Source organism: Harpia harpyja, chromosome 3, assembly GCF_026419915.1.
Source record: "Harpia harpyja isolate bHarHar1 chromosome 3, bHarHar1 primary haplotype, whole genome shotgun sequence".
Taxonomy (NCBI): domain Eukaryota; kingdom Metazoa; phylum Chordata; class Aves; order Accipitriformes; family Accipitridae; genus Harpia; species Harpia harpyja.
This window is the reverse complement of record NC_068942.1, coordinates 70,810,850-70,829,947: the sequence shown is the minus strand read 5'-3', so window position 1 is coordinate 70,829,947 and position 19,098 is coordinate 70,810,850. Positions and strand designations below refer to the sequence as shown.

General features: G+C 38.9%; 2 protein-coding genes across 9 annotated transcripts in view; one reads left to right on the top strand and one right to left on the bottom strand.

Annotated features, from left to right (window-relative positions):
- TECPR2 (tectonin beta-propeller repeat containing 2) overlaps window positions 1-11,065 on the bottom strand; it is a 45,698-nt gene extending 34,633 nt beyond the window's left edge. For 3 of the 7 annotated variants that reach the window (XR_008234572.1, XR_008234573.1, XM_052783196.1), the window contains exons 1-8: window positions 10,929-11,024; window positions 6,059-6,343; window positions 5,817-5,945; window positions 5,263-5,394; window positions 4,163-4,320; window positions 2,730-3,042; window positions 1,806-1,938; window positions 13-483 (exon numbers count right to left, since the gene is read on the bottom strand). Coding sequence is in view for 5 of the 7 variants with exons in the window: in XM_052783196.1 (XP_052639156.1) it covers window positions 13-483; window positions 1,806-1,938; window positions 2,730-3,042; window positions 4,163-4,320; window positions 5,263-5,394; window positions 5,817-5,945; window positions 6,059-6,292 (1,570 nt within the window). In the remaining 2 variants the exon portion in view is untranslated. Of the gene's footprint in view, window positions 1-12; window positions 484-1,805; window positions 1,939-2,729; window positions 3,043-4,162; window positions 4,321-5,262; window positions 5,395-5,816; window positions 5,946-6,058; window positions 6,344-10,373; window positions 10,508-10,928 lie in introns of those variants that run through there. The other 4 variants (XM_052783198.1, XM_052783194.1, XM_052783195.1 and 1 more) reach the window with 4 other exon arrangements.
- CINP (cyclin dependent kinase 2 interacting protein) lies at window positions 10,984-17,130 on the top strand. Of its 2 annotated transcripts, none has more exons than XM_052783217.1 (5): window positions 10,984-11,103; window positions 12,191-12,359; window positions 13,474-13,600; window positions 15,181-15,310; window positions 16,813-17,130. In XM_052783217.1, exons 1-5 carry the CDS (start codon window positions 11,097-11,099, stop codon window positions 17,013-17,015), a joined length of 636 nt encoding a protein of 211 aa, XP_052639177.1. In that variant the 5' UTR covers window positions 10,984-11,096; the 3' UTR covers window positions 17,016-17,130. The 2 variants fall into 2 exon arrangements, with proteins under 2 accessions (XP_052639177.1, XP_052639178.1); XM_052783218.1 differs by lacking the exon at window positions 10,984-11,103 and adding an exon at window positions 11,356-11,505.
- The last annotated feature ends 1,968 nt before the right edge of the window (window positions 17,131-19,098 follow it).

The window sequence follows — 19,098 nt, the reverse complement described above, 5'->3', positions numbered from 1 at the left end:
TGCTAGACTTACCTTGTTTCTTCTTTTTTTTCTTTTTCACTTTAATTGGCTTTACAATGAGTTCTTGATCAAAATCTTCAGAGCTGATTGTGCTGAACCGTTGTGAAGAAAGCTGACCTTCTCTCTGAGCTTCCGAAAGTTGGTCTGCACACATCATAAAGCTAGAGCCACTGTCCACAGAATTTACTGAACTGCTCCTGCTTCTTGATTCACTTACTACAGAGCAGCCCCTTTTTCTTGTTTCATTGCTCAAGTCTCCCACTCTATCAGAACTTTTCTCCGATAGCGTTGGAGTTTCCAGATCATCTTTCACTAGAGAATAAGAGTCATTTTTATCACCAACAACTGAAGGGGAAGTAACCATTTTTTTATCTGTTTCCACTGAAGGGCCAGATGATACAGATGCAACTACTGATAAAGGGGTTAGCAATTTACGACTCGTATCTGTTAAAGGATTCGGCAATTTTGAATTCACATCTGAAACTGACCAAAAGAAAAATAAAAGTATAAATACTAGTGCATCAAGTGAGTAGGGGCATAGTTCTTGGAAAGTATTGAAAGAAAAGAAGCTGTATGCACTGGAAAAATATTCTAAGTTTGCAACATTTCAAATATATATATGAATGTAAACTTCATGTGAGTAAATCTATATGAAATCATTTTAGTAAAATCAATCCCCCAAAGCCTGTATCAAACTTCTATCAGCAAAATTCTGAATTTATGTTTATGTATGAAGAACAGTACAGGTCTTCAGCTTGGAAGACCCAACTGTATCACACACTGAAGTGCCACCCTGTTATCTTCAACTTCTTCATTCAAACACTCAGGATCTTGAAAGAATCAAGGAAAATTTACCAGATAAACCACTGTGGTAATTAGAAGAAAATATACTTCAAGAAGGCTCCTTTCAAACTATACTTGGAAGTTAAGATTAGAAAAATAAACACTCCCTAGAAGTTTGTGAGTAAAGAACTTCTTAAATGACTACAGCTATCACTAATACGCAATGATAAGAAAGTTAAGTTCTCTAGCATTCAGTGAGACTTCATAGCACATTTCCTAGCATTTTGCTAATGCAAAGCTAAGATGAAGTATTTTAAATGCGTAAGTAGTCCTGTGAGTGTAATATGCTGGATAATGGTGTTTACAATCTTTATGATTGAGAAATCAGCCAGCACCATCATTAAGGAAGTATTATTAATCCCTTTTACAGAGTTCTAGTAACACAGATGCTGAACTCAGATGGCAACAAATAAGAAAATAAACTATCAAATTCTTTTTGGAATTTTAGTGAGTGTTCTTTGCCAGTTCTTTCTTTTTCATTGCTGGAAAGGCTGAGATTTTCTCTGGAATGTCGGTGGTGACAGGTGGCACAGAATCAACATGTTCAGGTATCTCCAACCCAGACAATTGAGACTGACCAGTAAAGAGATAACAATGATCAGGAATCCAAATTGCTTCAGCATCATGGTTTAGAATAAGGTCTCAGATGCACAGATTAGAGATGTCTGGCTGGGTTAATGCTGATCCACTCTCAAAAAAAGGGAATGATAATTAGTTTCTTAATGCCCCCATTCTCACTGCAGCCAAACCAGAAGCTCAGATGAGCAGATAAATCAGATCTCTAAATATAATCTGTAGAAACAGATAAGTAACTCTACAGAACCTAGTAGGTTTTTGCAATAACTTGGAAAGGGTTTTTGTGGGGTTTGGTTTGGTTTGGGTTGTTTTAATATTAAAAAAAAAAGTATGATAGGCACCATATTCCACAAGGTACACACTAAAGTTTTCTAATCTATACAAACCTATTGATGACAGTCCTTCAGGTCTGCTTGAAATTCTTATTATGTCTCTATCTCCCTTTAAGAGAAAAATCTCATTGTTGGTACAGGATACAGACACAATATCACCATATCCTTCCAAGCCACCAATCAAAGCCTATAAAGAGTCAACACAGAAAGAAATAACTGGTATCAGATTAAGACACTGTTTGGACAAGATGGTGCTCTTAACAAAAGTGTTCACTGGAATTTAATCAACATATATAGTTACAAAATAAAGATTTTACCTTATCACAAAGAAAGAAAATAGAAAAAACAAACAGGGAAGCACCCTTTAATCATGATGTAGCTCATTTTTATGCTAATTTTAATTCCATAGATCTATTCATTTCCTCTGTCCAAACCAGCAGCAACAATATAACAACAACTTAAACAATTATAATTTGGTGGCAGAAAAGAGCCACAGTACAAATGTTTAATAGAAGCTTGCATTCACTTTCATATGCACTTTTAAGAAGACAAAATAGCTAACAGCTCACTCTATTACCAAATAAAATGTAATACTCGCTTTTTTGTGGACACCAACAGTACTAGAAGGGAAAGAATAAATAGTTCCAGGCACATTGTATAGGCCTAAAATTTCTTTTTGCATTAATTACTAGATTTTAGATTAATGTATGCTTTGCTAAGTATCAGAATTAATTATGATGTTAACACCTGGACTGAAAGTTTAAACATATATAATTTTTATATATAATATACCAAGCTAGTTTGTGAGTATATCATTGCAACAACAACTTGAAGAGGGAGACAATAAAGTCATCTTTGTTATGTTTAAATATGGATTTAAATCATGGAAGTGTAATGGATAACCCAAAGAGAGTCTCATGGCATAGCATGAACAAATACAAGAAAGAAACAAAATAGGCACCCACAAGACTTATCTACCTGGTTCACAGTGTCTAGTAAATAGATGCTGTATTCATTCCAGGTCAGCACCCATCCTTCTTGGAAAAAGCACGAAACAAGCCCAAGGTGTTTCTCTGGGGAGCTGTAACTTCCTCTGTCAGGTGGTTCCAAACGAGGATACAGTTCAAAAGTTTTTATTCCTCCAGCAAATACATCTTTCAATATGAACGTGGCCTGAACAGTTCCATGAACATCAGACTTCCAGAGACGAAGCCCAGGTCTGGCAGCAAATAGTGTCAGGTCACTCTGTTTACATAGGCCAGGTATAAAACATGCTCCAAATTTGCCAGTGCTAAAATGCAAAAGAAAAATTTATTTTAAAAGCTATATACTCAACTTGGAAACAATTTTTAAAACTGATGGCACAAATTTACGACTGCAAATTATCAAAAATAAAAATCTTTAAGGTATTCAGTCAAATGTCTGAAGTACAAATTTGGTTACAGTAAGACAAGAACAGTGCTTCCAAGTAAGAACAGTTTTCCCTCAGCTTTAGATGTCAGACACTACATCTATTGGGCAACTTAAATGACGACTCCTAATAAGCTTCATAGCCTTAACGGTACTCTTTGTCCATCTCAGAAAGATCCTACTGTGCAGTCATACTTCTCCCAGGATTAATAAAAAACAGGCAAAACACTACAAACTAATGCTAAGAAACTGACAACCTCTACTTGCCAGAAGCACAGAACAGACTTCAACTGTCAAAATCTTCATCTCTCATGCATAAAAACACCATTACTATGACCAAAGAAAACCTCTCACACGTAAGATGGTCCTTGGTATTCCTCTTATTATTCATATCCCTGAAAGATACATTATAAATCTCCTTTCAAGAGTCAGGTTCCTCTACTTCTAGATATAGTCAGCGATGCTGTTCTAAGACTGGGTTCCCTCCTCCTTCATAGCCGAGAGATATTACGCAATAGAAGATGCCATAAAGTTACAGAAGTTCCTAGCCTTCACGTCAACTTTAAGTGCTTGCTATACATTTTCCCTTTTAATTCACTTCAGTGTGTAAGAAAAATTGGGATGCTGACTTGCTTTTTGCATCAGATATTACATCAGCCATTAGATGGACCTGATTACAATGCTCACACCAAGTCACAGTAAACAAAGAGGGACTGCAAAGGAAGTTTGGCGGCGATTTCAGTTTAAGCAATGAGAAAACATCTTAAATATTTTTGTGTAATAGTGCCCTGAAAATATGATTGTAACATTTGCAACCATGCATTTTTTAAGTAGGTAGAACTGTCATTTCATGTTTGAGCACACATAGCTACTGTAACTAACTTTTTATGAGTGGACTGCTGTGTTGTGTTAATTTCACTGCTTAGATCACTCTTTCTGTAATCCACTCTGAAAAGCTAGAATTAATAGATGTGCCTGCATCAAGATTTTATGAGGGTTACTTTTTTCTGGGCTGTGTTCCAACTTGCTTGACAGATTTCTCTTCTGTGTAAAAAAGTAGAGTCCGTTGTAAAGTAGAGACAAGCAGCACCTTCTGGTTGTATTCCAACTGGACAATTGAAGACGGCTCTTCCAATACAAGGCTGGAGTTGCAAATACCCTTTTAAAGATACATGCAATTAACAAGAGTCAACCTTTCTAAAAATGTAAGGTAGTAACCAACACTTCAAAGAAATTAATAAGCCCAAAAAAGAGAAAACAAATAAACAAACAAAAGCTTTTGAACTACTGTTGCACAAAGTTCACTTAATGAATGTGGAGCTCCTTTATGCAGACAAGAGGGGAGTTAGATTTTGTGTACCACAGTGGCACACCATGAAATTCAACTTCTCTTAAAATATTAGCCAACGCATTTCACTTGAAATCAATAGAAATGCTAGGACACATTTTCTTCCTTCTTCACTGCCAGGTCATACAATGCTGAGATAATTACTACATTTGGAGATGTTAAACCTTTTTGTCAAATCAAATGAGGGACAGTCATAGGTAAATCAGGATGGCTGTTGTTTAAACTTTTCTCCCATATAGAAATTCAAGTTAGTACTTACTTTGTTGACATCCCAGGTCTGTACTAATTAACAAGACATTAGAAAACTTCCATTTACTGGAAACATGCTAGTCACCCAGTAGAACCCAGATATTACTTTCATTCCAAACTCTAGACTGAGATGATGAACAATTCTGAAAGAGTACTTGATCAATATAGTGAATCAGCAATGTACCCTTTCCAAACAAAAGAGAAAGTACTGGCTGAAAGCTGAAGGAAGATATGATAGTTATTTCAGACAGAAACATGATAAAATGAGAAGGATCACCACTTTTTTATATATTATTTTTTTAAAAAGGCAAGGCAGCTGCGAAGGACACCCAATGGTAGTCTCGCTGGGCGTGTGCGCACTTGGCCAAGTGTACGCACAGTAATAAAGCAGTCCAACTAAATACACGATACTAAGCAATTAACTAATTGCTAAATATTTAAACACACAAGCATTCTTTCAGAAAATTGTAAATGGCAATTAAGGTCTCTATCATAAATGCTCACCTGGTCTAGGTCTAGGGCAGAGTAGACAATCTTCCCTTTGTCATCTCCAGAGAATAATTTCATTCCATTGGGACTCCAAGCTAAAGCTGTAATGCTACTTTTGTGGATACCAGCAACGTCAAATCTCCGAAGCTATGAAACAATACCAAAGCAATACAAGAATGAGGGGGAAAGAAAATGCAGACAAAGCCTATTCAGTGACTTGGACTGATAAATTGGGGGTCAAGTACAAAAATGCAGGTAATTCTAATTTTTATTTAGCACAAAAAAACCTAAACAAACAATCAAAAAACCCACCACCAAATAGCTCAGCCAGTTATTACAAATTAGGAATTTCTCAAAAGCATTTTTTATTAAATATATCTTTTGTAATTAAAAGCATGCTTTAAGATTATTGCTTTTATAAGCTTAAAATACGAAGCCTGAAACACATTCACAGATATTTCATCAGGCAAAATTCACTGGTTTTCACTATTATAAAGAATCATGATAACACTCTACTAGGATACACCATACTAAACCTCACAGAAGTTTAGCCAAATGTAAAGATTTACCTGTTTGTTTCTTCCAGGTAATGAAGACACAAGCTGAAAAACTGCAACCCGACCTGAGGCTGTACCAAGAGCAACTAGATCATCGAAACAACTTAACAGCTTTACGAAAGTAATAGATTCACACTTTCCCTGTTGAAACAAACCATACATAAAACTTGCAAAGTTAATGAGCAACAAACAGCAGCTCAATTCTGAGCAACTCAGCTTCATTAGAAGAGACAAGAGTAAAAGTTAGTATTTACCTCAAAATTGTATTTTTTCATCTGGTTTAAATGTCTGCAGTAGAGATAAAGCATTCCAATGCTGCTCCCCACAGCAATGTAGTCTCCATTGGTATCAAGTGCTGTAAGGTATACCACAATAGAGCGAAAGCCTTTTTGGATCTTTGTAGGAATGGCATTGAGAAGATAATATAATGGACAAAACTCCTTAAATATAACCGGTGAAGCCACAGATGCCATAGCAAGCATTGGCATCAGCAATTTTAAGGCTGAAATAAACACATCTACTTGACCACGTATGGAAATCTGAAAGACAAAAGCAAAACACATGTCATTAACTTGTTTGAAAAGAGTAAATGGTTAACAGAATGGCACCATTTAGCAAGTAGGGATGCAGAAATTCTCTGGTTCTTCTGTATAAAGAAAAAGCAAGTTAAACTCTTCTAGTGAATGTAAGTTATTCTTAGAAGAACCCTTTTCTTAAGAATAAGCTTATTTCTTAGGTTCAGCCAATATCTTAAGGATGTATGGTAACCACTAAATATGGGATAATCACTTTTTCTTGCAGCTGTGAGCTCGTCAAAGTTCAAACGCAGTATTTCTTCTCCTCTGGCTAGTGAAAGAACCGTAAGGGATCTGACACTAAACCACCAACGCGGTATATTTCTTCACCTATCTGCAAATTCTACCCTCAATACTTCCAGTGCTCAGAGCATGGGATATTCACTGCGTTAGTGCTATAAGATCAAAGTATCAAACTAATACTTATGCTCAACTCCTTAATGCCCCGCACCCCAAGAAAAACACGGTTGAGAAACAATTCAGTCAGAGCTACATCTGCTATATAATCAAATAACAACCAAAACCCAAGAATATTGGGGAAAAAAGGGGGCAATGCAAACATGAAAAAAAATCCCAGTTTGACAGACACAAGAAATATCCATATAGCAATTGAATTTAGAAAGATAAGGAGCAAACAGAAAAAAGTACCATATGCCCATGCTTCCCTTTATGGTTAAGCAAATAATTTCATGCTGATGCATGACATACGCTTAGGGGACAATTCTGGTATCTTTCTAAGAATAAAGGAAACAAAGATTCCGTTTGCCTTCTTCAAGAAAAAAATGTAGTCAGAGCTCATCACAGTAATAATGTACTGGGATCTTCAGAAAAAGTTGGTATGACCATGCCATACCTAAAAATATTTTAAAAATTTAATTAAACCCAGTAATTTTTCTCATCATGGGGTGACAGCCTTGACAACAACATTTTGCAGCAGTAGCTATTCTCCTCATGGATGACTCTGGAACACAGAAAAAGAAAGAAACCTTCACTTCTTGAATTTTATTTTGCCACGAGCAAGTCTGATTAATGGTTGTTTAAACCTGTAAAACTGAAGATTTTCTTAAGCTTCAGCAGAGTTCTAACTTCCTTAGAGAAATTAAAACCAGAAATATGTCAATTGAAGTTAGAAACACTTCTAAATGCTCAAAATTATTCTGTAAAGTATTCCTACTGCAATTTGTGTGATATGCCCTCCTGTGCCTAGTTTTTATTTCTCTGAGGATGGAAAATGGTATTTGTTTGGCAGCTTCACACATTGCTTACAGCGTATATCAACTAAATTAGAAAAAATATACCTGCTCTAGTTTAATATCTCCATTACTGTGAAAAGCTCCGAGTCTCAATTTTCAAACTATTTCAGTTATTGTGCAAGAGGATTCAGCACACTGGCTTTGGGCCCTGCAACACTTGTTGTCAACATACAATTCCACTAAATCCAAAGGGATTACTCGCATGACATTACCCATTTAAGCCCATGTTAGACAAGACCACAGGAATAAAGATTGGTTACTGAACCCATATTTTACCTGTGTTACAAAAACTGCCAGTACGTAAGCTAGCAGCAGTTATTAGATGTTCTTAATCGTGATAAATTTTACTGCTTGCTAGAGCTTAGAAATTAATTCCACTCTCCTCCAGTATTTACTACCAGTCATGACACCCACTTCATAAAATATCACAAGGGTTAGCTGATTAATGTGTCCAAACTATTTCTGAACGAAGAGCTGCTTTCAGGGTTGTTTTCTAAGTTAACAGATAACCTCAGTGCATCACCACTCTTTTACAATATTTTCACACACCACCTATTTCCTATCCTGTATTTTAGGTCTTCTGCCCTTTCCTTCAGCATTTACTACTTTCCATCTACTCTCAACTAAATAAAAAGAGAACCCACCGCTAACGTCTCTTGTTTGCTGTTCTAAACATGCTGCTTTGCCAGTTTAGTAATTTTACTAGCTGCTGGTCTGGTTTGGGGGTTTGGGGTTTTTTTTCTTCCTTTTTTCTAATAAAATAAAATCCAGTCTTTGTCCTGAGTCTCACACGTACAAATCTTCCTCTGTCTAATCTCAACTTCTACCACTCTCCAGCTACTGCCTCATGAATTTCACATATTTTGTTTTTTAAGTCCCCTTTGTCACTCCTACAATTCACATCTGTCATCATCCAAAGCTGCTCTTGTAGCTGGAACCATCTCGCACTCCCCAGTTGCCAAAGGACCTTGCAAGTCCTCAAAATTCATTCTCTCTCTTAGTTACCATCACTTATCCTTCCAGCTCAACTAAACTGCTAAAAACATAGTAATTCATTACAAACTACGGAATTATGGAAATTCATATTATCCAGAAAAAGACTATTACTCTTTCCTCTACAACTACCCTATCTGCAACCTGATGTACGTTTTGTAAGTTTACACTTAATTTAAAAAGAGGAAAGAAAAGGGAGAATTTGATAGGGTCCCCCCCCCCCCCACTGGGAGGAATTATTTCTTGTCATATACTAAGTTAAATTAAAAAAAACTGCTGTCAGGTTAGGGTTCTCACTCTTCTTAAAATTTATATACAATCTTATTTCAATCTTCTCTGATGGCAAAGTTTTAAAAAAATGAAATTAAGTTTTGTTCTCTATAACCCATTCATCCTGTACAATAAAAAAGTATATTAATAAACTACAATTTCTTGCCATCATACACAAATTAGTTTCATCTTGAATGGTTTACAGACTAACAAAACACTTGCACTGCTTGTGTGGAAACATATAACAAAGTTCAAATAATCACTTTACTAAAAATACTGCCAATTAAGTAATTTTATCTACACAAACCAAATGTATAAAGGACTAGAGAATTGCAATGTGGCCTATATATTCAGAAACCGCACAAACACCACAATTTTCTGCTTTTGAGCCTAAAGTCTTCAACATCCCCCTAATCACAGTTGTGTATCACGTGTAGTCTCTTTCTCTTTATTAACAGCTTTAGGATTATTTGCTATCTGTTCTTCTTACTTCATTAATCAAAGGCAAACAGTGGATATAATTTATTTTCTCAGACAGATTTTGGAATTGGATGCACATGTTCACACTGCATCAGCCACAGTTACTCTGAAGTACATAACAGCCGTATAGAGCAAATCAGCTTGTGCTAAGCTGCTATCCTGCAGCAGAGATAAAGTAGAGAAAAATACCTTATGTTGCACATCAAAAACAATCACCAGATGAAGAGAGTCCTTCCTTCTCAACTCACAAAGTTCAAAACAAGTTTTTAAATATTGCATTCAAGGCCATGTTTTGAAAAGCAAACTTTTTTTCATTTTCTCTGGTCTCAGAAACAGGAATAAGGCTCAATGCTGCCTAACAGAGGCAACTGAAGCAAGAGATAATCCATGGTTAAACAAATAGGCAGTGGTTAAAGGTTCAGTGCCAGGGTATGCCACAGATTGACCGCAGAAGGCTAAAGCTGTCACTGCGTTTCTCTGAGCCCGAGTGTCCTATCTGTACAAGAGGGAAAACAGCTCTGTGTTTTTTTATTCTTTGGCACAAAAACTTAAATTTAAGCTCATCAGAGTATGGACAAATTCGTATATATGACCACAGCTAAACACAACAGTCTACTATCTCAGCTAGATCCTGCCAACTAAAAAGAAAAGTGGTTTTATTTTCTAATACTTCTGGCATTTTTAGCCTACGGAGCAGGGTACTCGACTGCCACATCTCCAGAGCTTTTCCCAGCAAACAGCTGCCAAGCAGAAGGGAGAACACAAATTCACAGCCCACTGAAGGGAACGCTGAGGAACCCGATTAACACGCCTGTCGCTCTACACAACTCATGAAACGCTGCATTTTTACTCAAGAGTTTCTTTTGAAAGAAAAAAAAACCCACAACCAAACAATCCAACCTAGGTGTCAGAGATGGAAAGGATAGAAAAAGGAGCACCTGGGGTCACTACCCATGCAGGTATGCTGAGGGGGGCAGCAGAAACCAGGCTTTACTCACTCTGATGGTCTTGGGACACCCAGTTTCTCTAGGAAACCTTCCTTCCCTAAATGTGTTTCTATATTCTGGCAGATGTTTCAAACCAGTCCTTCCTAACACGCTGCGTTCTAGCACTTGAGGGGTTTCCAGCTCCTGACAGGGGAGGAAGAACACAGCCGGGGGCTCCCGGACGGACAGCCAGCAGCGCCGCCTCGCTTTCCCGCTGGCTTTACCTCAGCTTATGCCGGATTTACTACCCAGACCAGACCCAGAGCCCCAGCCGGGTCGGGGGGGGGGGGGGGGGGGGGGGGGGGCGAAGCCCCTCCAGCCGCTCCGCGGGCGCGTAACGGCCACCTCGCTCCCCGCCCTCCCCAAACGCCACAGCGCACTCTCACGCCAGCGCTCTCCGAAGGCGAGCCTGCGGGAGAGCCCACCCGCCGGGCTCAGCCGCTCAGCCCGGCCGCAACAGGCGGCTGCGGCAGGCCCCGCTTGCGGCGACCGGGGAGGGGGAACGAGAGCCGGGGCAGACCCTCAGGCGGCTCCCACCCGCCTCCGCGGAGACACGGCTCCACTCACCTCCTCGGGAGCGCGGGGCGGCCGTAGTCTGCCGGCGGGGGCGGGGGGGAGAGAGCGCGGCGTCGCCCAAGCCCCGAGGCAGCAGCGGCGGCCCCGGCTGCCTGCGCCGCTCGGCGGGGCCGGGCCTGGGCGGGGCCGGACGTGAGCGCACTTCCGCGGGGCGCCGCCATGGCGGGTGAGTGAGGGAGTGAGGAAAGGAGGGAGGGAAGGAGGGAGGGCTGCTCCCCTCGCCCCGCCGAGCGGCGGCAGCGGCCGGGCTCCAGGGCCGGCTGCTCCCTCTGGGTGGGAGCGAGGGGCTACGGGGGACCAGGCCCGGGCCTGGAGCAGCGGGGAGCAGCCAGAGGCCAGGTCCTGGCGCTTCCCGACTAAATTAGTAAGGTGTGGGTGTCCGTTGCGCTCTACCAGCTCGGCGGCGTGTTACCGTCACGCGTGGGTGTGGGTGCGGGCGAGGAAGGTGCCCGGCGCTCGCTCATGCCCCCGGGAGAAGCGAGTGACACCCGTGTCTCGCCACGTGCGTGGGCTTCGCGTTTGTGACCGCTTTTCAAGCGCCTCCGAATAAAAGTTAAAACCAGCCAAGGTGCGGGCGGAGCGGCGGGCGTTATGGCTTGGCTTCGGGCCGGCCTGGCAGCCCCCCTTGCTGCCTGGGGTGGGGCGGGACCTGAGGCGTGAAGGTGGGGGCAGAAAGGGCCGCTGGCAGCCCTCCGGAGCCCTGAGGGGACGCTCACCCCTGAAGGGAGCTGCCCTGTGCAGCAGGTTCCCCTTGCTGTGTGTTCCTCTGAGGACACATCGTGAAATGCGGGTGTGACGGTCGGGGGTAAAGCACCCGCCGTCTTCAGTGGGACACAGCTTTCTCTCAAACGCTTCAAGCTCGCGTGTAGGCGTGAATTAAGTGAGACGTTCACGGCATGAGCACTGCACGCATGCGGTAATTGTGGCTGTGATTTCTTACTGTTATCGTACGTTGACGGAAGACAGCTAGATTGGTCAGTCCTGCAAAGCCGCTACAGGCCATGTAACAGCATCACATCTCAGAACATGCTTGCATTTTTTTTAATAACACGGTTTTCTTGTAAGTAGTAATAAGGCTGATAGATGAGGAATTAGATTTCATGACTGAAGACAGTTAATGTAAATTCCATTTTACTTTAATCAATATTCTGCAGTAAAGTGAGGAAATCGTTTGCACAAACAGCTGCTGGACAGCACGCTGATTTGTTTCTGTGTGCTTTAAATGGCTTGAATGTCTTTATTTTGTCATGCAGCAAAAAGTCCTGCTGATGGTACTCCAAGACGACCTGTTTTACCTGTCAGCGCAAGAAAAATTAAAGATAATGCAGCAGACTGGCATAATTTAATGATGAAATGGGAGAGACTGAATGATAATGGATTTACTGTCGCAAACAAAATAGTCAACATGAAGATCAGTGAGCAGTAAGTATGCTAATACGTACAAGTAAAGACAGCATAAAGATTGCCTTTATTGAGAAATTAATCTGTTTTCTTCACTAAAAAGTTCTTTTTGGAGATGGGGGAAAGAATATGTCAACTCAGATCAAACTCAGCAGTTGCACTTTTTTTTACATAAACTATTTACATTCAAATAATAAATGTCTCATAAAGATTAAAATAATCTCATAAAGTAATGATATTTGCAAGAAATGGAAAATGTTTTTTATACATAGTCAAGCATAATGGATATTTAAAATACTTATATAATGTACAAAGTTAGAATTTAATCCTATAGATCTCAGCCCATGTGAGTTCCCTTACTCTCTTGCATATTTATACTGAGGCCAGTATTACAAAATTTCACTCAAGTCAAAAGTTCAGCAGATTTTAAGAAAGAATCAGTGATTTATATAGACAAAAAAGTTGTAACAGTGATGATTTAAAAAAAAAAGAAAAGAAAACAAAACAAAAAACCAACCACTTTGGTAGAGCTATTATCTTCACGCTGTAAAGAAAAACCTCTAACAGGGTTTTGAGAAGAAAATTCTCCAGAGTCCTGACAGCTGAACAGGATTTGTCTGACAGGGTTCTGACAGGTACAAGCTCAGGAATATTTTGCTGTAATAGTGTCAGATGTTGCTTTCACTCTAGCAAGTCCCTCTCCCCTGTCTAAGTTGACAGCTTCTGTGGGAAAGTCAGCAAGACAGGGTAGGTGTCCGCACATTAGCTGCTCTGGGTTCACAGTTAAATGTCTTGGCTTAAATTGTGCATGAAGCCTGGGCATACCTTGTCCGTTATGAGAGAATAACCTCCAACACAGGGGCAAGGTAAAGTGGGAAGAGGCGTTATCTTAACACCTGCAACTGTTTTTTCAAGCACATGCTCTAAGGTAAATTCTATGTTCCTCTGAAGATTATGGTACCAGCCCCAATTGCTCCCATGGCTAGCTATGTATCTTGCTATTTTTATGTAGGAATTCTCATGAACAGCCTGTGAGAGAGAGATTTTGTAGGATCAGACCACATGGATTTTAAATCTGCACGGCTCGAGTAAACCTGTATGCAGTTGTTTACTCTCCCTTATGTTTCTATTTTAGATTTCCAGACAACAAATGGGAGATAGCATGTGATAACGGTGCCACAGAATCTGAAAAGCCAACTCCAAAATACAATGAAGAACTGGACAATTGCTGTGTGGAATTACTTGAGACCTTAAAGCATATGGTAACGCTCATTTTTCAATCTTAGTCAATATGAATCAATTCCAAGTATGTTCAAGTATGACATAAGGAAATGTCCTCAAGTATTTGTTGTAAACAGAAGATTGGGATTTTTATTCATAGTTCTTTGGCTTCAAACCTAAATGATGATAAATCTGGTGTGTACCATTTATTTGCTTGATTGGTAAATTTGAAAGTTGGTTTTACATCTGCTTTCTGCTTATAATTCTACTCATCCCTTTATAAAGTGATCTTCTGAAAATGAGTCATACAAAAAATGCATTCTAAAACTGCACCTGTTTTCTCATCCTGAATATTCCCCCTGTTTAGAACAAAACAAACAAAAAAGCATAAAGGAGTGCCATCATATCCTTGCAGCTAACTGATGAGACATAATGAAGTTACATTTTTAGTCTGCCTACCTGCTTTTTCTGTACAGAACTCCTTCTCTAGAGAGTAGAGTAAGATAATTATTGTGTAACCCATCTTTTTTCTGGATACATTACTAGGAATTAATGTCATCTGTCAGTTTGAGAGGAAACAAAAATAGGGTTTTTTTGCCTGATACTGTAACTTAAAATTTTTATTAAAAATAACTTTTACAGCCTTCTGCCATAGTGGAGGCCTATTAAAAAGACGATAGATCTATTTTTCATATAGACAGGATACCAGTCCAGTATTTAGAATAAGCAGAAAAGCAGCTAGATTTTCCTCAAATTTTGTTCTGTGGGGAAGAGTAACAGTAATTTGGGATTTTTTTTTTCTTTTTTTTTTTTCCTTGAGGTAGTTTTGTATTCAGACTACCAAGTGTGTTGATGCAATTTTTTACTACTCCTGAGCAATAGGAGTCTAAGCAGCCAGTGTTAGATTGGATACTAAACATAGCTGCTACAGACATGCTTTATTTTTCATTCCTCATGAGTCTGTACCAGCTTACGAGTCTGTAGAAATATCTGTATTTTAGCTTCTTGACTTAAAGATATGGCCTGCAAGCTCCATTTTCTTGTAAATATTAGTCCCCATCAGTAGTGCACAAAGTCAGGTGAACATGAAGGAAGTGGATGGAATGACCTGTTTTTTGAAGCAAGCTCTTAAATCAGCCTAGATATATTGTCAGTCATAGCTTGAGCTGCTTTTCTCACCTGCCACTGATCTTTTGAAATAAAATTTAAGTCATCTTGACATGGTAATGTAAGAAAGCATGTGTTTATAGGGCTTGTACCACACTTGTTCATAGACAGCCTGATGGTTTTCCCTAGTACTAAATTGCTATGGGAGAAACCCAGAGACAGGTGAAAAAATGAGAGGGTGCTTTAATATATTTCTACATGGAGGAAACAAAAGAATTACGCAAAATCAGAGTCAGTAAGTCATATCTGCAGTGTTCAAAATTTTAGGGTATCTCATATTAAATCTGTGTATAAATTCCATCTTTGATTCCTGTCTGGAGTGAAAAAAAGTGAGTTAGAAATGTTAAGAATAAATATTCTTCAGAAATAGTGTGTTTTAAAAAAATGTTTAAGATTATAGTAGCCTAATGTTCCCGAGATGTTTAACTCATCTATGATGTTTCATCATTTTCAGACAAAAATACAACTGAAAATGGAAAAGCTTACTTTGACTACTAAAGCAATCTGTGACTTGGAAACATTCCACCATGGAGCTGGGAGTTGCGCAGCACCTTTCTTTCATACATGGCCCACACCATACTTCTGTAAGTAAAATATTGATTATCTTAGCTAATTGTGTTGTGTCATTGATGTCATCTAATTTAGGACTGAAAAATAAACCCTTTTATGTGAATGTCTTGCCTTAGAGAGAGAGTGTATCCGTCTCCTTTATAATGGACTAATCAATAAACACATGAATGCACTACTTGGCTTAGGATTACTGCTGATGACTGCTTGCATGAATTGCCAAGCATTGTCTGACATGCAACAATTACAGCATAAAACTAAGCTTGTCAGCAGCTTACAGTGTCCAAGCTGCAACAGCCACATCCTTTGTAGAGAGAGATGTATTTGCAACTTGGTAGTGTTAAGCCGTAGGCTTAACTGACTTGACTTGTTATTTGACACTGAAATGAAATTCTTGAATGTGAAGAACAAGCTATACCTCAGTTATTTCTCAGGCAGCCAAAGAAAAATTCCTCTGATCTCAATGTCAGTCAAGACAAGTAAAGAAATGTTCGGTTACTGTCTACTGTTAACATCAATCCTTTTAGCGTTCACTTGATGGCAAAAGGTACTGCCTCCCAACTGGTATTACTACAGTTTTAAAACTGAATTCAAGAGAAGCCTGATTGCATGCAAACCAACTGCCTTCTTTGTGAAGTGAAAGTCATACCTTTGTGAAGCCCTGCTTCTTACTTCACTACCACAAGTTAGCGAGCATCTTATGTATTGGTTTCTGCCAGCTTAAAAGGGTAAGAATGACAAAGACAGACAGCTGCTGTCAAAGCACTTGTTGTGACTGAATCATTTAATGATGCTCTCTACTCCATGAATGGCTAAATCTTCCTGAAGGTAGTGATAGTTCAGGCTAAGTTAGAAACACAAGATCAGTCTCTCTTTAAATATAATTTATGTGGCTATTTTTTAGAAAGTAAACCAATTAAAGATTATTACATAAATATATTTTAACCCCCCATACCAGTATTACTAACATAACTAGTAACAATATTAGTTTTTACATTACTCACTTCAGTTTTGGTCTGTTTTTTTGTTTTACCGTTATTTTTCACTATTGGTATCACTTATTGGTGATTGTGCATTGCTAAAGTGCCTGACAGCATGTGAGGACATCCTTTAGATTAGCTAAAATCAACAGTGACTCTAAAATGTGAAGCTTGTATTTCAAGATAGCATTACCAAATTTTAAAATCAAATTTCAGTTATTTGAAAGAATAGCTATAATTGCTAATTTTACAGTGGATCCTGAGAATCAATACCACTGCTTATTCTAGAATTAAAAGGGGATTCATGTCAAAATCACAAGTGTATCAAATATATCCAAAAGCTGAGGAAATTGTTTAGCATTTTATATTCTAGTGCACAAACATAATTAATGCTGTAAAAACCAAGATGTCTCAATATGGGGAATAGCTTATGTAAGGTAGCGGGTTTTTAATGATCAACATATTACAAGTATAATTTAACTTCTAGAGAATTGCTGAAATGTTCTGGTCAATGTGCTTGGTTTTTCAATCCATTTCAGATGAGGTTTCTTTGAAGCTCTCTGAAATGTACAAGAAGGAACTACAACTCAAGCAAACAATTGTACAAGAAATTGCTCATTCTGCTGACCAGGATCTGATGATGGTCTATTTATCATCATGGTTATATCAGCCTTACATTGAGAACAGCAGCAAACTACTACTTGAAGCCATGCTGCTGGAAACAGGACATAGACAGTGCTAGAAGTTCAAATGTTACATGGCTTGCTTCTAATGATGCTTACATGAAACTGAAATGGCAAATCGCAACTTACCAAGTGAGTTGAATTTTTGTAAAACATTAAAAATATTTTTCTCTATTTGTATTTATTATTTTATATCAGCCGATACTCCTTTTTCTTCAAGGGACAATCTGGTTTTGGTTGCTTTATCCATTTTAAGTGCAATAGAGAGGCTACAGGTAGGCGGCCAAGTCCCCTATAATCAGAAAGAGGTAAGCACTGCTTGGTGGTCTGGGGGGATTCAATGCACATAGGCACCTACAGCAAAGAATTTAACTACTTTCCAAGTCTTGACAGTCTAAAATACTTACATTGTCCCTTTCACCGTAGAAATTCAGCACTTCCTGATCTTCCATGGGCATGGCTTAACAGGCCTAGTGCTTTTGTACTTGCTTTATAAATGGGGAAAAGGAAAGGAAAGCACAAAAGGTAGGATCCAAAAGGATCCACATAGTTTGGTATGTGGTTCTGAAATGCTGTCATAGACACTAGTGTAAATTCTGGTTTGGTTTTGATTACAGTGTGGTTAGGTACATCACCCTTGAAGAGTGATCCAAGCCTGAACTAGCACACTGAGAAGATTTAGTACAACTCACCATTCCACAGTCATACAATGAAAAGGTCTTGTCTCTTTTAATTCATTGTAACTTTTTCTTTTAGAGATGCTTCATGAAAGCAACTGTTGAATAAAAACAAGACCTGCTTCAGTCATGGCCTTATCCTGTATTGTTTGCTTCCTGTCATAGGGCTCAGTGAGTTTTTCCTTGGATTACTGTTTCTGATGTCAAGTGGTTTTGGTTTAAAGGTGTGTCTCCTCTGTATTTTTGGTTAGCAGTTTACGTGACAGGAATTGGTGGCTCAAATTCTTGCTTTTCTTTTTCAAGCTGCTTTTTTGGAGAGTAGAGTGTGTGTTCAGGAGAAACAGTTAATGCAAAAGCTAAATGCTGAAGTGGAATTCAGTACACTTACTTGCTTTCACTCCTAAAGACATAATAATCACTGTAACGTACCGTTATGTCAGACCTGGGTAGCATGGAGAAGCTGCTCCACTTACCCAGCCTTTAGTAACTGTTAGCTGCTATTGCAAATTATCACTTTTTGGAAGAGTGTACTACAATGTGGAAACTACACAGCTGTGTCATTAAACTTTTAGTTAAATCCCTAATGTGTAGTGAATGTAGGCCTTCTGCTTACTTAATTATGATTAATAATCGAAATTCCTTCCACTTACTGATTGCCTGTATGACCTGGTCCTATATAAACTGTTTATTTAGATCTCATATTTCACACAATTATGTGATGTTTCTAAATGTTTCATTGTTGTGCCTTGACAGATGTTTATCCTTGATTCTCCTTGAAACAACTATTTGAACTGAAAGACAGTAACACGAAATGCACACTGCTATGAAATGACCGTGATGGCTGTGGCTTGACACTAGAAAAATCTATTTAAAACAGTGAGAGATTCTGGAACAGATTTCTGATAGGAAAAGTAGGGTCACTTACTTAACTAGTTTCAAGCTGAAACCCCATAAGCTTGGTAAGGGAAATACATGAGTTTTCTGCAATAACAGAACAGACAGACATGAATTGGAAAAGTTTTCTCAACATGTTGTTCTGTTCAACAACGAGGTTGTTTCTGACCGCTTAATAGTGTTCTATTCTTACCCCAAATTTCTAGCATCTAAAAAGAAATTCTGCTGTCGCTCAAGGAGAACACAATCAGTTATGAATAGCTTTGTTGGGTTTTATTATTTTTCTGTGCAAGTGTTCCACCTAGTTTAACAGCCACCTTAATTTTTCTGAGTAGGGCCAGACCCTTGTCACTATGGAAACACCTTCATGCTTGAAAAATATTTCCCAAGGAGAAAAGGGTGGTTCACTTATAGAATTGTTCTTTTAAGATGAGAGTAGGTGTATTGTATTTCCCAGCATGTGCAAATCAATAGGGAAGGCAGAATTGAAGCAAATTTTCATTTTCTGCATGGGCGGAAATTGTGGTTTGTTCTTGTTTCTTAGAGGAAATAAGCTCTTCAGGAAGGAGTC